At 59.0% G+C, this 15808-nt stretch overlaps 1 protein-coding gene across 1 annotated transcript; it reads left to right on the top strand.

Moving 5' to 3' along the window:
* The first annotated feature begins 1073 nt into the window (after nt 1-1073).
* On the top strand, nt 1074-8629 carry C10H7orf57 (chromosome 10 C7orf57 homolog). Its single transcript, XM_016198314.2, has 7 exons — nt 1074-1152; nt 3677-3865; nt 5541-5649; nt 5888-6041; nt 6650-6747; nt 7133-7356; nt 8019-8629. The coding sequence occupies exons 1-7, from the start codon at nt 1098-1100 to the stop codon at nt 8063-8065; spliced, it is 876 nt and encodes a 291-aa protein (XP_016053800.2). The 5' UTR covers nt 1074-1097; the 3' UTR covers nt 8066-8629.
* The last annotated feature ends 7179 nt before the right edge of the window (nt 8630-15808 follow it).

The raw sequence follows: 15808 nt of genomic DNA, 5'->3' as shown, positions 1-15808 counted from the left end.
GCCCAGTCACTGGAACAGGATTTCTCACGGTGTCCTCCCCCAGCTCAGCTTGTCGGGCTCACACCTGGTCAACACCTGTCTTGTCTCAGTGGCCAGGGCCGCGCGGAGTTTTCCCGGCTGTTGCTGCGGGTTGGAGCCACCGAGCAGCGGGCAGGGATGACGTCCAGTGTGGGGAGCAGGATGCACGCCGCAGCCCCCTACCTGTGCGGACCCCGAATCCAGCCGGGCCACAAGGTCGCGCTGAAGAAGCCCAGGTTGGGACGCTGAGCGCTGTGCCGTAGAAACAGGACTAAAGGCTTTTTAAAAGTGTCTCAACTCACAGGCCAGAAATAGTCCTGAAAATCAAGGTGCGAGGAAGGACGTTTACAGGACAGTTTTACTGCTGATGCACAACTGGCAGCAATGTCTCCTTTCGGAGTTTTCCCAGGTATTTATTCGTTCTTTTAAAAATGCATTAAATAAACGGGAGTTTTCCTGGACTGCGTTGGGGAAACTCGGGGGACCCGGGGAGGGAGGTGAGGGGGCAGGAGGGGGGCTCAGGGACCCGCCCCCTTCCGCGGCCCTGCCCCGCTCGGGTCCCTGGCGGTTGACTGGCAGAGTACGCGCTCCGCCCCTGGTCCTGATTGGTCTGCTGCTGCCCCGCGGCTGCTCCGATTGGCTGTCGGCGCTCCAGCCGCGCCCGCCGGTTGGCCACCCGGCCGTTGCCCGGGCGACGCGAGTTGTTGTGGTTCCGCGCCGCGCCGGGCGTTCGTGATTGGCCCGCGGCTCTCCAGGTGGACTTTGGCCCCCGGCGCGGCTGTAGGGACCCGCAGACTCGCCGGGCGAGCAGGTGAGCGGGGCGGGCGCCGGGGGCCTGGCCGGGAGCGGGCCACCTGTCCCCGGGGGGCCCGGGAACCTGCCGTCCTCCGCCGCGTCCACCTGTTGGGGCGCGCACGCCCTTCCCGAGGGATGACACGCCTGCATTCGGGTCAGGCGGAGGCGGACGGACGGGCGGACGGACAGGCAGAGCAGGGGCGCGGACGCGGCCTCCGCACTCAGCCCGGCGCGGCTCCCCGCTCCCCCGCTCCCCGCGAACCCCGGCCCAGCGCACCCCCGGCATGAGGAACGCGAGCAAGGAGGTGCACGGCGCCGCCAGCCGCTACGCCCCCTGCGGTGAGTGACCGGGGGCGCGGTCAGCCCCTGCGCCGGACAGCTCCGCGCCCCGCCCCCGCGCGTGCAGATGGAGCCCGCGATACCCCAAAGAAAGGGCCACCGTTCCTGTGCCCCGGGGTCAAAGCAAGGCGTAAAGGGAAATATGGGGGGAGGGGGGGGTTGGCCTTTCTCCCTCTCTTCTTAGAAAACAAGCACCCAGCTGCCTGCTGCCGCCTCGGCTGTCGGGGCAAAGCATCTCCGAAATTTCCTCTGCTGCTCTCGCTGCACCTCTCAGGGCTCCTTTCTCTGAGTGGTGAGGTCTCCTCTTCCTTCAGCTGCAGCCAGTGTCCTTCATTGAGGGGCCCCCTCCTCATTTAGGCCCCAACCCATTTAACTATGCCCCCCCAAGTGCCTGGACACGGCCCCCAGGTTCCGTGGAGGTGCGTGTGGGTTCCCACTGGGCTGGGCCTGGGGCTGGGTAGGGGGTGGGCTGTCCTTGCCTTTGTTTCATTGCTCCCCTCCTGGGGGGGCTGGAGGGGGTGGAGCGGGGTCCAGGAGCCGGCTGGGAGCCGCAGGGCGGGGCTGGCAGGCAGCCTGGGCCCTCGCCTTGCTCAGAAGTGGAACAGAGGGTGGCCTTCCCGTGACCTAATAGGGCTTCTCGTCCGGAGCTCGGACTGTGACCACTGGGGGACACTTTGGTGGGGGACAGGGGTGCAGGGAGCTCGGACTGTGACCACTGTGGGGGACACTTTGGTGGGGGACAGGGGTGCAGGGAGCTCAGACTGTGACCACTGTGGGGGACACTTTGGTGGGGGACAGGGGTGCAGGGAGCGGGGCGGTTTCCCCTTCTTTGCCGGGCTCTCGTGCTGCGTGTGACCCCTCCGTGCCTCAGTGAGCGGCCTCCCCTGTATGAAACACTGTTCTAAGCACGTTTATACGCTCACAGTGAACCTCAAAACAGCAGGGCAAGGTAACGTTAACCCCAGTTTACAGGTGGAGACGGAGGCGCAGAGTTTGAGGGCACTGCTGGAGGTCACAGCCCTCCCAGGAAGCTCCTCCCAGGCTTTGACCCCAGTTCTCTGAGGCCTCCCTGGGCAGCCAGGGTGATGGCGGGCGGGAGACGTCTTTGGGTCCCCTGTGGGGTGTGGCTGAGCCTCAGCCCTGTGCTTAGAGAACAGAGGGCCGCGGGGGTGGGTCCTCGCTGCTCCTCAGCCGCCTCCTTCCTGATACAACAGTGACCACAGGGCGATGGACACAAGAGTCCTCGACCTGGGGCCATGCAGGACTGATACCCTTCGGAGTGATAGAAGCCGCAGGGCGACTCTTGCCCCCTTTCGCCCCGTGTGCGTGGTGCTGACAGGGGTCTCCGTGTTGGGGCCCCGGCTCTCTGGGCACCTTTGCGCCATGATAAACGGCGTAACGAGGAGAGGGCAGTGTTCTCTGTGGATTAATTAGTAATCGAAACACAGAGGAAAACTAAAGCCAGAGCTGAGCGCCGTCCCTCGAAGTGAGATGGTTCGACCCGAGGAAGAGCAGAGTGTGAAGCTCGTAAACTCCTAATTCCTAATTTGATTCTCTGTGAGCCTCTGCACAACCCCTTACACCTTCCCCGGTGCGTTTTTTCCCCTCCTTTTCAAAACTGTAGCGCTGATTCAGCTCATGCCTGTCCTTAGACGTTGAAAGATCTGCTGTGTTAAATATTTACTTGCGTGTAGTGAACCCAACTTTGGTTCTGAGTAGAAATTGGACATCTGAGCTTTCAGCTCAGGGGACCATTACCTCTTGCTCAGGGGCCCCCTGTCCACTTATGTAAATCAGTCCATTCAGCACCGTTTTCCTGGGCACCCCCTTATCGGGCAGGGCTCCCCAGAGCCAGGGAGCCACAGGATGTGTGTACGTGTATATACACATGGGGGGGGGGGAGGAGATTGATTTTAAGGACGGGCTCACACCGTTGTGAAGCAGGCAGGTCCACAACCTGCAGGGCGGGCAGGCGGCCTGGGCCCCAGGGCTGTCGTCCTGGGTCTGAAGGCATCTGGAGGCTGAGTTCCTTCCTCCTGGGGGACCTGAGTCTTTTTTTTTTTTTAATCTTCACCTGGGGATATTTTTTCCATTGCTTTTCAGAGAGAGTGGAAGGGAGAGAGAGAGAAACATCGATGTGAAACAACATGGATTGGTTGCCTCTGGCACATGCCCAACAGGGTCAGGGATTGAGCCTGAAACCGAGGTACATGCCCTTGGCCGGAACTGAACCCAGGACCCTTCAGTCCTCGGGCCAGTGCTCTAACCATTGAGCAACGCCAGCTAGGGCGGGACCTCAGTCTTTTCTCCTAAGCCCTTGAACCACACCGTCGAGGGTCATCAGCTTCCCTCAGGGTCCACCTCATCTGAAGGTACCTTCGCAGCATGTGTCCCGTGGGCTTTCCCCCATCCCCACATCCCACGGCAGTGAGACCCCTCCCGGCACAGCCAGTCTTCCGGGCAGGGGCCTGAACCAACCTGGGCCTCCCTGTGGCAACTCAGCCTCGGCCCCTCCTCTCCCTAGACTGGTATTACCACCTCCCCGTGAGGCGCTCGGAGAAGGCTGTGGACGCCCCGCCCGTGTCCCAGATCCCAGGCCTCAGCGAGCTTCGGGGGGACCCGCCCAGCAGGCACACGCTGGCCACGCGGAGGTACTGGATCAAGGACACGGACTCGGAGTACGTCAAGCTGGCCAAGCAAGGCGGCCGGCCCGGTGAGCGCCCTGCGCCGGGGTCCCCGCCCCGTGGGGGCAGCAGTAAGGCTGTCGTCGTCCCTTCCTGTCAAAGTGTCACTGCACAGAGCTGGGTGTTGCGCAGGCTGCCGGAGATGGCGGCTAACGGTCACCTGGGCTGCCGGAGATGGCGGCTAACGGTCACCTGGGGGCCGTGAATACCCCTCAGGGACACGCTGCCCCTGAGAATTAGGCTCTGTAGGCAGGTTCACAGAGCTGGCCCCGGAGGACTTGCTTCCAGGCGGCAGCGTGGCCGTGATTCGCGGTCTCACGCTCCGATGGCAGAGTCTCGGGAGACTGCTCTGGGGGCAGAGTCCGTCTTCGAGTCCGCTGGCCTGGCCGCCCGCTCGCGAAGCGTGTCTCCCTGTGGCCGGTCTCGCTGCCTTGTCCCGAGCACTCACGTGTTCGGAACCGTGGGCCCCGGGTGAGTTCCAGCGGCGACGCTGACGAGCCTCCGACCTTGTGATTTAACTGAGAAAGCGCCGGTGCTGATAGACATCGCTGAGCGGGCGAAGGAGTCCCGTCCAGAATGTCTCTTGTCACTAGTGGCGCCGGGGATACGAACCTTTCTTTGCGGCCGCCACCGTCCCCGAGAAGGTCGTCGCGGGGAGCGAATCGTCTGGGCTGCAGGGTTAGGGCCCAGAGCAAACCGTCGGGTTCAGTCCACACAGAGCACAGGGCAGAGGCCCCCGCCCCCGCTCCCGGCTGTGGTGAAAGGGAAGAGCAGGCAGCTGGCAAATACGGTTGAGACCTGAGATTAGGTAAAAGAGCTAATTTTCAGCGATGGCAGTGACAGTGCTGACCAGGGGGCAGAGATGAGGGAGAGGACGGTGGAGACACAGACAGAGGGGGTGGAGGCGGAGACGGTGGTGGAGGCAGCGATTAGGCCGCGTGCGGGAGGTAAGGCAGGTGGGGGTGAACCGAGGGCCGGAGCTGGGGGTCTGGCTGAAGGTACAGCCGGAGAGAACTCACAGTATTCTTGCAATTGCTAAGTCAGAAATATTTAAAAATAAAAGTTAAACTTTTCTTCCTGATGGCAAGCAGGAAGCATTTATTACTCTTGTCACTTTGCGGCCCGTCACCCGTCCTTGACACCCGCCTGGCCCCCAAGGATGAGAAAGCACTTGGGTGGGGGTGGGGGGGGAGAGGTAGTAAAAGCCAGAGACTCCAGAGAGGAGGCAGGTGGATTGGGGCTGGATGGGACAACTTCCCCCTAAAGTGCTGCGGGGTCAGGGACAGCCCCGCGGTGGCAGAGAACAGTCAGGCTGACCCAGGTCACAGGGTCGGCCTGGGGGCAGCTGAGAGGGCAGCCAGCCAGCAGCCCCCTGGAGACCGGAGGGGCTCTGCTCCCTCAAACGTCAGCCTGGAGCATGAACCACCCACAGGGATGGGTGGGTGTGGACGGGCACAGATGGCAGCCAGGACCAGGGGCGGGTGGGGGAGCGGGGGGGGGTCCCTCCCCAGCACCACGCGGGACCCGCCCCTCAGCATGTGCACAGGGGCCTGAGGACCAGGCCGCCCTGACTCCCGTAGCTTCGGAGCCCAGAGCCGACCCCGGGAGAAATCAGTGTCCCTTGTAAATGGTGAGCGGCCTGCGGGTCAGGCCCCTTCCCCGGGTGGGCGGAGACCGCTCACCGGGCCTCTCTTTGGTTTTGAGATCTGCTGATGCACTTGGCCCCTGGGACCAGGAAAGGTTCCCCGGTAACCTACTCCCTGCCGGACTGGTACGTGCACCACAGCAAGCCGTCCGCGGCCAGCCAGAGGCAGTGAGTACCCGGCGCTTCCTGCCGCCCATCTTCACGGGGGGAAAGGGCTGAACTGACTTCTAAACATGCCTGTGATTTCTGGCCTGGCCTCCAGGAGACCGGGGAGCAGGCCCTGGGGAGGGCCATGTGCTCACTCAGAGGCCCTGGAGGGAAGGGCTGAAGGCAGGTGGAGGGAGGCGGGGGGGGGGGGGATCAGGAAGCAGCCGGCTGCTGATGGGAGGCCCCCCCGTTTCTGCAGGGTGCTTGCTGCCTACATGCCCGACTACATGGTTCATGAAGAGTTTAACCCCGATTTGTCCAGCGGGAACTATGAGTCCAGAAGGGGGCCGTTCGACTTTGACATGAAGACGGTTTGGCAGAGGGAGGCCGAGGAGCTCGATGAGAAGAAAAAGGTGACAGGCGTCTTCCTCCGTGTGCTGTGGCTCCCTGAATGGTGATGTGATGTTGCCTGTGGCAGGTCTCTGGCTGTCCATGACGTCAGCAGGGCCTCTGACCTGGAAATCTGGACCTGCCGGGGAGGCCAGAGGCCGCCCAGCCCTTGGCGAGCAGGGGGGGGTTTCGGTCATTCCGTCTTCCTCTTCAGGGCCGGCTCAGTAGCCCGCACCCTGAACCCGAAGGTCCCCGGTGGCATAGCCTGTCCCCCACCCCCCCACCCAAGGGCTTTCTCGTAGCTGGGGGCCAAGCCCGCAGGATGTCAGGGGCAGGCCACAGCCGGCGGGGGTCCTCTCAGCGTTCCACAGCGAGCTGTTCCGTTTCTCTTCCCGAGGGGACGCATCCTTGCGTGGATGCAGCAATGCTGGGCCTTGCCGGTGGTCTCTGTCCCCGTGGTGTTGGGCGGGGAATTGCCACACCGCGTGGTACCATGGCTGTTCACGAGTGACACGCCAGCCACGCCGTGGTCCCGTGTGTGTGTGAGACGTTCGCCGCCAGCTGCCTTCTCCCTTAGCGTCAGGTGCTGAGCGCTTTTCACTAAACCAGGGTTTCGTGTTTCTCCGCACAGGTGAGGCTCCCCGCCATTAACTCCAGGAACCCAAGCAAAGCGGGGACCCCACCAGGCCCCAGAGACCCTGCAGGAAGTAGACTCTCCTTCCCCCCCATGTAAGTGATGGGGCAGCCCCAATGCCCTCCGGGTTCAGGGCGGTTTGGTCTCTGGTCCAAGTGACCGTGGTGACCGTGAGGCAACAACGTGCTGTGCTCCCGTGGCCTGAGGATAGTGACTTCCCCGCCACACGTGGCAGTGAGACTCCGATGTGGCAACTTCCCGTCGCCTGGCCAGCTGCCTCCCTTTACTTTCCCCAAATCCTAGTTTGTGCTGGAATTAATGTGGCCAGTTGTCTTCAGAGAGAGAGAGAGAGAGAGAGAGTCTGTCATGTTTTGAGAAACGAGTGGCACCGAATCCATTATTAGTGTGTTTACCGTGATCTCGCTGGACTCCCACAGACCTCTGTACTTAACGCTTGTCATTAATTTTTGTCCTCTTGAGGCCTGGTTACAAAACCAGTTCACCCACAAACTTCTCCAAGCTCATCAGCAACGGCTACAGGGACGAGTGGCTGCAGCAGCGAGCCGAAGCCGACAAGAGTGCCCCAGAGCCGCCCACGGCGTCCCCGCCTGCCCCGTCCCCGAAGGACCTGGAGGGGCAGGAGGCCGAGCGGCAGCCGGAGGCGGCGGCTCCTGAGGCTCCTGAGGGCTCTGCGGAGGCTCCAGGTGAGGTGCCCCCGGCCAGCCGCGGCCCGGAGGCCCGTGTCCATTGAGATGGCGCCAGTGACTCTCGTCTCATTACATGTCTCCTAAGAACCATGTACAAACCCACAGGGGTGCCGAGGAGACAGGTGCACGTGGAGAGCCTGTGTTTTGCATTTCCCTCTATGCAGGCGAATAGCCGAAGTCATGTTTTCTGTGGCCTGACATTTCTTTTTAATTGTCCCAAATGCTAATACTTCCTTTGGTGTAGCAAGCAAATCATATACCAAATAATATCCACGTTAGTCTCCGGATCGCGAGGGTTCCGAGCTGCAGTGCTTGAACTCCATAAGCAGCTGGTCCCTCAGTTCTCTAAAAAAAAAAAGAGTCACCTCCAGGCAAATGGTCAGTAGTTCTGGAGCTACGGACACAGAGCAGTTGGAGCTTGGCCTGCGCACCGAAGGGTGGTGGCTCGATTCCCAGTCCCAGCCAGGACGCGGGCCGGATGCCACCCACCAGTCGATGTTTCTCCCTCCCTCCCCCTCCCTCCCTCCTTTCCACTCTCTCTAAAAATCAATGGAAAAATATCCTCAGGTGGAGATTAACAAAAAAATACGGAATTAAATTAATGGCCACCTGTTCCCATTTCCCATCAGCTCACCGCTTTGCTCTGCTCTGCGTTGCAGGTCCAGCCACACCTCCGTCCACACCAGCGCCCGCGGAGCTCCAGTAGCCCTGACATGGGCTGCACCCAGGACCCCGTTTTCCGACGGCTAAATATGACCTGACCATGTCACAGTTGTATTTACACAGCTCCTGTTATACTTTATGAATATAGATTCTCATGAAATAACTTGTCTTAGAGCAGATCTGATGTCACTGTCTTGTAGATGGTGCGAGGCTTGGGTTTTGCTTCTTGAATTTCTCTGGGATGTTAAAAGGGGTGGCCTTAGGGACGCTGGGCCTCGCTGGCCTGGGGAGTTCAGGCATCTTGGACCCAATTCCTCCCCATCACCAGCTGACATCGCCCCGTCATGTGCACCTCCGGCGGTGACATTCTCACTGGAGTCCACGGCTCAGACTTTAACTAGAAGAAACTCACAGCCTTTCCCATGATCTGGTCCTGTAATCTCTGCAGAAGGAATGTTTCTGTTAAAAAAAAAAAATTAATTCTGGAATATGAGGCTCTAGTTTATATTCAGAAAAAGACTTATCAGGCCTTGAAGTTTTAAACAATTTATTATAGAAACATTGGAGCACTTGCTAATTTTAAATGCTTGCTAATTTTTCAATAAACTGAAATCCATCCTATTACTTATTATATTTTTTCCTTGAGGTAAAAATGTTTAATTATAATATTAATTTAGAAGTCTTCACAAAAATTTTTTAATAGACTGAATTCTCTTATAAATGTTATCGTTTGTATGTTATCAGCATGAAGATACAGTTTTATATTCTGTATATTTAATTCGTTAGTAAAATAATAATTTATCGATGGAAGATTGCCAGAAGGACAAAGGAGGTCACAGGTATTCTAGCTGCTTTCCCAGGGTGAGCCTGTCCTGCCCCAGCTCACCCAGAGTTTAGAAGTTTCAAAGTCCTGCTTCAGATGAGAGACTGAGCACAGCACCGGCTGTTCGCGGGGTGGGTTCGCTGGGGCAGCGAGGACTGAATGGGGCCTGGAGCCCGCAGCGGGCCCTTGTTTCTCCCCCCCCCTTCCACTCTCCCTAAAAATCAATGGAAAAAATATCCTGGGCTGAGGATTACCAATAAAAAAAAAAAGTCCAGACAATTTTGTTTCCAGCCCGGCACATTTAAAAAGTTTTAACTTGACAAATGAGTCCTCAGCGTCTGATTTTCCGGCTCCTGCGCAGCCCCCTGGAAACCAAAGGAAAAGAATCGGGGCCTCTGCCGTCCGGTCCCCAGAGTCGCCGGCAGAGGGCGCTCCCGCCCCACCCCTCCCCGCGCCCCCGGCAGGTACGTGCCCGGCTGCAGGGGGTCAGCGCGCACCCGGCGGGTACGTGCCCGGCTGCAGGGGGTCAGCGCGCACCCGGCGGGTACGTGCCCGGCTGCAGGGGGTCAGCGCGCACCCGGCGGGTACGTGCCCGGCTGCAGGGGGTCAGCGCGCCCCCGGCGGGTACGTGCCCGGCTGCAGGGGGTCAGCGCGCCCCCGGCGGGTACGTGCCCGGCTGCAGGGTCAGCGCGCCCCCGGCGGGTACGTGCCCGGCTGCAGGGTCAGCGCGCCCCCAGCGGGTACGTGCCGCGCACAGGGGTTCAGCGCGCCCCCAGCGGGTACGTGCCGCGCACAGGGGTTTAGCGCGCCCCCAGCGGGTACGTGCCCGGCTGCAGGGTCAGCGCGCCCCCGGCGGGTACGTGCCCGGCTGCAGGGTCAGCGCGCCCCCAGCGGGTACGTGCCGCGCACAGGGGTTCAGCGCGCCCCCAGCGGGTACGTGCCCGGCTGCAGGGTCAGCGCGCCCCCGGCGGGTACGTGCCCGGCTGCAGGGTCAGAGCGTCGTCGGGAGGCCTCGGCGGTGACCGAGCGGATGAGTCACTTCCTCTCTCGGCGCCCGCGGCTCCGGGCTTCCCCCGGGGACTCCCGGCCCGCAGGTCTCAGAAGCGCGCCCCAAACGGGACACCGAGGCCGGGCGCTCAGCCGAACGCGGCGGGCGAGGCCCCGCCCTCGGGCCGGCTCCACCGTCTTCCCCTCCGGCGCTCTCTCCCCGCGCAGCCCCCGTCGCGCGTCGGGGCGCGGCGCCTCCAGGCCCCTGGCCGCGGGCTGTCAGTCTCCCCCGAGGTGTCCCCGCCGCCAGAGGCGGAGGCGAACAGCGGGCGACAGGCTCGGCGGGTGGCGCAGTGACTCAGGGCGTCCCGGAGTCATCCCCACCGCGCCCGCCCCCGGGAGGAAACAGAGGCGGGTGGAGAGGGCGGGGCGGCGGGGCGCGGCCGGTGGGCGGGGCGCGCCGGCCGTAGACTCAGACCCGCAATTCCCGGAGCCCGCGGTTACCTCCCGCGACCAGTCCCGGCGCAGCTCCTGCCCAGCGCGGCCCCGAGACTCACCGGTTCCTCCGCCCCCGGAAGGTGCTCGGCGCGGGCGGCGCGGCGGGTGCAGCGGCTCCTGCGCGGTGAGTGGCCCTGGGCTGGGGTCCCGCTTTCGGGGGCCACGGACCCTCCGGCGAGGTGACTCGAGCTCGCGCCGCCCTCGGCCGTTTGCTGGAAGGATATGCCGGGAGCGGGTCGCAGAAGTCAGGGGGCGCGCGGGAGGGACGCCGGGAGCGGGGTGCGCGGGGTGCGCGGGGTGCGCGGGGTGCGCGGGGTGCGCGGGGTGCGCGGGGTGCGCGGGGAGCGGGGCGCGCGGGGAGGGTGGGCTTCCTCGGCTCCGCACACAGCGGCCTCTCCTGGAGCTCAGCGGGGTGTGGGACCGCGGCCGGGTTCCCCCTGGTGGGGACCGAGCCGGCAGGTTGGGCTCCCACAGAGAGACCCCACCCCCCACCCCGGCGCTTTCCAAACCCCCGCGGGAAGGGGGTGCGGGGAGCATAGTTGCATTTGGGACCATGGCTGTTAGCACCCCTGCAGGGCTCTCATGGGCTCCAGTGTGTGCTGAGCCCACAGTGAACAGTGTCACAATGTAACACACTGACAGCTCAAAAGAGAAACTTGTCATAAATTTTATGACACAAATGTAACCGGCATGGGGGGTGGGTCCTTTTACGATCCTTTTACAACCCTGCGCGGCAGGCTGGCCTTGGGCCTGGGAGAGCCTCACTGGCTGTCCCCAGATCTCTCCCTCCCAGGTCAGGGTTTGGCCAGGTGACTCATGGTCACCTCCGGCCGGACTCGGGCTGCCTCCCACTGGTCTGTCTTGGGCCCCCGGCCAGGCCCTGCCCCTCCAGGGCGAGTTCCAGAGAAGTCCTGTCCGAAGCTACAGGCGAGTGCCGGTGTTTCCGCAGGCAGTGGCGGAGTCCAGGTGACCCCGACCTTTCCCTGGGCACTCCCCCCGCTGTGTTGTTCTTAAAAGTCCTCACACACCCACCCCGCCCCCCCTGCCCGCCTGGTGCTCTTTGGCTCCTTAACTCCCTTCCTGGCACCTGGGCTAAGGAGACCTTTGGTTCCATCCACTGGCTGTGAGCTGCGCTTTAGAAGTACTTGCGATTTCCTCGAATTGTCTGGGTTTCTGTGCCCTGGCCGTCCCCCCAGAGGTCTCGCTTTCGCTTTCCAGGTCCTTCAGCACTGGGCCCAGCTCTTCTCAGTTAACCCCAGGGGATCTCCCGTCCTCTGGGGTCCAGTGGACCCCTTTCCCTTCCTGCGGGAGTGGCTTGCTCGGGGCTTTCATCCGGCCCAGGTTTATTGGACACAAGTTATAGTCTTGGTTCCCTTACGTTTAGCGCATTTCAGTTTAAAAGGATACATTAACTTTTCTTTACATTGCTTTTTGTCCAAGTGGACTTTTTTTTTTGTCTTTACTGACTGTAAAATTAATATTGTTAACGTAAGAAACATTCAAACCTGTGACGAATTTTTCTGAGTTTATTTGAGCCAAACTGTCGACACATGTGAAACAGAATCTCACGGATTGAGGGGATGCTCCTTGGGGAATGGCAGTTTCGCACTTTGTTTTATAGATTACAATCAAAAGAGGAGACGGGAGTGGGTTACGAGAAAGCCATTGCTGACAGGTGACGGGAACCGGAGGGAGCAAAGCTGGGGGTCGGGCCGGGAGGGTGGGGGGAACCTCTGGGGTTGGATGAAAATAAAATGATAGACACACACTTCTTTTACTTAGGTGGGTGCAGGATATTCAGAGTCAGCAATTAACAGGACAACAGTGATAATGAGGGGCTTGTGGTTTCCACTCTAAGCCTTGAGGGCCCATTAAAAGCGGAAATGACTCTGTTTTGCAAAAGTATGTCAATCAGCTGTGTCCTCTCAGATGCAAAAGATCACGCACGGGCTTAGCTTGAAAGTTAACCTTTGTGAAGGAAAAAGGCCAGCCTAGGATGTGACTACCTGCCCTGAACTGCTTTTAGTTGGACACCAATCCTGTGTGGCTGCTTTAGGTCTCTGAGTTTGCAAGGCTGCCTCGCAGGCCTCCCCTGAGCTTGTCGGGTCAGCATGGGGCCCCTTTCCGTTCACGATACTCATTGTAAAAGTTTATTGTAAAAACAAAAAAAAAGTGACAGAAAGTGAAACTTCCAGCTTCTGCTCCGTGAAGGTGAACCTCACCCCCCTCCTCTCTCTCTTTCCCACACACACACACACTCACACACACACACTGTTGAAATATGAAATATGTTCATTCAAAACATTATAGACATTTACATACTGTGGATGGAAAAGGGGCCACAGGCTAAACCCGATGAGCTCAGGGGAGGCCAGCGTGGCGGTCTTACAAACTCAGAGACCAAAGTAACCCCATGGGGTGGAGTGAACACAGAAATTCCTAACTGTGGGTCTTAGTGCACAAAGTGAGCTGCAAAACTGCTCTTCTCAAGCATTTTCTCAGTCAGTTGAGATTTCACTTCCCAGAAATCATCCTTAGTTTGCCTCCAATAAACTCTTTCATATATATATTTTTTCCTTTTTTTTTTTAGAATGAGTGGAAGGGAGGGGGAGAGATGGAGAAATATTGATTGGTTGCCTCTCACATGAGCTCTGACCCGGCCGGGGATGGAACCTGCAATCCAGGCACATGCCCTTGACCGGGAATTGAACCCTCCACCCTCTGGTGCACAGGCTGATGCTCTAACTCCTGAGCAGCACCAGCCAGGGCTGTGCTGATTCCTGCAGCTGTTCCCCTGCCTCAGTTTACCGTTTCTCACTGCTCTGTGTTGCTCCCCAGGGTCCTCTGCAGCTGAGAGAATGGCCGTCCCAGGGGCCAGCGCTGAGGAGCATGAGAGACACAGGTGAGGCTCCGCAGGCCGTGTTCCTGGCCGGGGTTTCCTCGTGAGAGTGGACTGTGTGAGCCCCTGATGCTCGGACGGGCTGGGGGCGGGCTCAGCCCTGGGGTGGAGGCCCGGCCCGGCCCGGCCCGGCCCGGCCCGGTCCGGTCTGGTTTGGGCTCAGCCCTCGGGAGGCGTGTTCTCCGGGGCCAGGTGCTCAGAACTCAGACCCTCCTCCCCTGGGCTTTATCGGACACCCGGACTCTCTGCTGAAACTCAGTCCCTCTTCTCCCCAGCTCTCCCTTGGTCCTGAACCTTAAATACTTTCCTGGTTTCTTCACAGTTTTTCATGATTCTCCTGGCACCTCTTTTATGTTTATTTGCTGGAAAAGCATGAATTTCTTGTCCTAATCCCGATTCCTAGGTGGACATCAAATCCACTGAGTTTTCTAGTTTCCTGGATACCCACTGCCCCCACCTCTGCAGGGTAACCCGGGGTGACCCGGGAGATCTCACCCTGCTGCAGTGGCCTCCTGGTCCTGGTGACCTGTGTGTGACCTAGGGCCTCTGGGAGCCCCCTCTTCCAGGATTCTCAGGACTCCTCCGTGACTCGAGGCCCCTCTGGAGGCTCTCACCTGCGGGTCACATGTCCAGGTTGTAATTCCACACGCACCCCCCCCCCAAAGGTTTTTCCTGTGTCAGGTGGCCTTATGGACGTTACATGCAGAGATGACTTTCTTATTGAATTGATAGAATCCCTGCTGCTTTCAGTCAACCAAGATGCCCTGTCCCCGATTTCTGGGCCCCTCTTAGGTTGAGGACCCTGGGGCTGGGGGAGGAGAGTGGTTGAAACAAAGTTGGGGGGGGGGCGCTGGGCTCAAGTGCCACTTGTGTGACTCACCCCTTCCCTCGCTCAGTAATTGTTTACTCTCCCTCAGTAGTTTTATGGCCACCTGCTCAGGACCTCTGAGTGCCACCTCTTACTAAAGATGAGACTGCAAACCTTTGAAATGGGGGTCCTCCTAGAACTCAGCTTCTGAGCATTAAATGAATTATTAGGTCCCAGATATTAGTGACATCATCTCCACCACAAAGTCGAATGCCTTCTGTCTTACGAGGCCTTGTGTGTGTTTCTTAATTGTTAGACTCAGCCCAGGCTCCCGAGCCCCCCAGCCCCTTCCCTCCTCTCCCTGGTCCCCAGCTGCTCAAACCCAGCGGCCAGTATGCATGCGAGTCAGGAGTGGGGAGTGCTTTGCCCTCCCTGCTGATCAGCTGGAATCAGAAGCCAGTTTTCATTTATTTGTGCCTCACTTTTTTTTTTTTTTTTACGAAGTGGGGGCTCAGTCATATTTGTTAATTGAAAGAACTGATGGCACAGAGCAGAATGAAATTACTTGACTGTGTGTGGGCTGGAGACCTGGTTTTCCAAGTAAGGTGTCCTTGACTTGTCGTTTTAAATCCTTTAGGTTATAGGTGTGAGCACATCCAGTCCGTTGTGGTCCGAGTCCACTTCATCTATTTTAAAATCATTGCTGGTTGTCAGTCACACCCTGTTGCCGTCTCTTCTTCCTAGAATCAGAGAGAAAGGGAAGGGTTTCTGTGTTGCAATGTGTGACCACGTTGTTGCAGTCACAGCCTGTTGTATCAGTTCCGGAGGCTGGCAGTGGGTCCTGCTGTTGGAGCTCTGGGTGCACAGAACCCTGAGGCCTCCTCACAGGACCACGGGCACATCAACAGTTGTCACTAAGGAGCGTAGGATGCTATGGCAGTGGCGTGGAGTCAGAATGTCCGCTTGGCCTAGAGATCAACAGGGATGGTCCTAGTGATTCAGTCTCTTGAAAGTGGCCTCCCTGCCCCAGGAGGGAGAAATACACCCTGAATCTGGGGCCCCAGGGAGCCTGCTCAGGACCAGGCAGGGGGTGGGACAGAGGAGCATGGCTCTGGGCCCTTCCCGAGTGAGGTTTGCAGCACCTCTGCCCCGGGTGCTGATGACCACGATGAGCCCACAGGCGTCTGATGTCTAGCACCTGCCCGTGGCAGCTGGCAGGTTCCCTTTATAAAAAGGTCCTTCTGTCTCTCTTTAATATTTTGTGCTCAGCTTTTCTATACCAGCCTTTTGAGAATGCCCAGGTGTGAGTTAATGTGGATGCCCTTCTAGGGCGATGGGAGGGGACATGGGAGTGGGAGCGGGGTTGTGAACTGTTGTTGATGCCCAAGCCAGGTAGAGACTAGATAAGATGGTGGAGGAGACCAGGGAGAGTGAGAGGTGAGATAGACTAGGGACGGATACAGTGATGATTAGAACAGAACATGAATACAATGTTATAGAAGACGGACTGGGGCTTAGATACAATGTTATATAAGACAGACTGGGGCTTAGATACAATGTTACATAAGATGAACTGGGGCTTAGATACAATGTTACATAAGACAGAAGTGGACACAGATACAGTGATAGATTAGAATAGGACATAGATACAATATTAGATAAATCAGAACCGGGAGAGATAAAATGATGGATAAGATAAACTGGGGACGGATAAAATAGGACGCAGATACAGTGATAAGATGGATGAAGCAGGGCACATGGCTTGGCCTGT

The sequence above is a fragment of the Miniopterus natalensis genome, chromosome 10 (assembly GCF_054644295.1).
Source record: "Miniopterus natalensis isolate mMinNat1 chromosome 10, mMinNat1.hap1, whole genome shotgun sequence".
Lineage (NCBI taxonomy): Eukaryota > Metazoa > Chordata > Mammalia > Chiroptera > Miniopteridae > Miniopterus > Miniopterus natalensis.
This window is presented reverse-complemented; position numbering and strand designations above follow the sequence as displayed.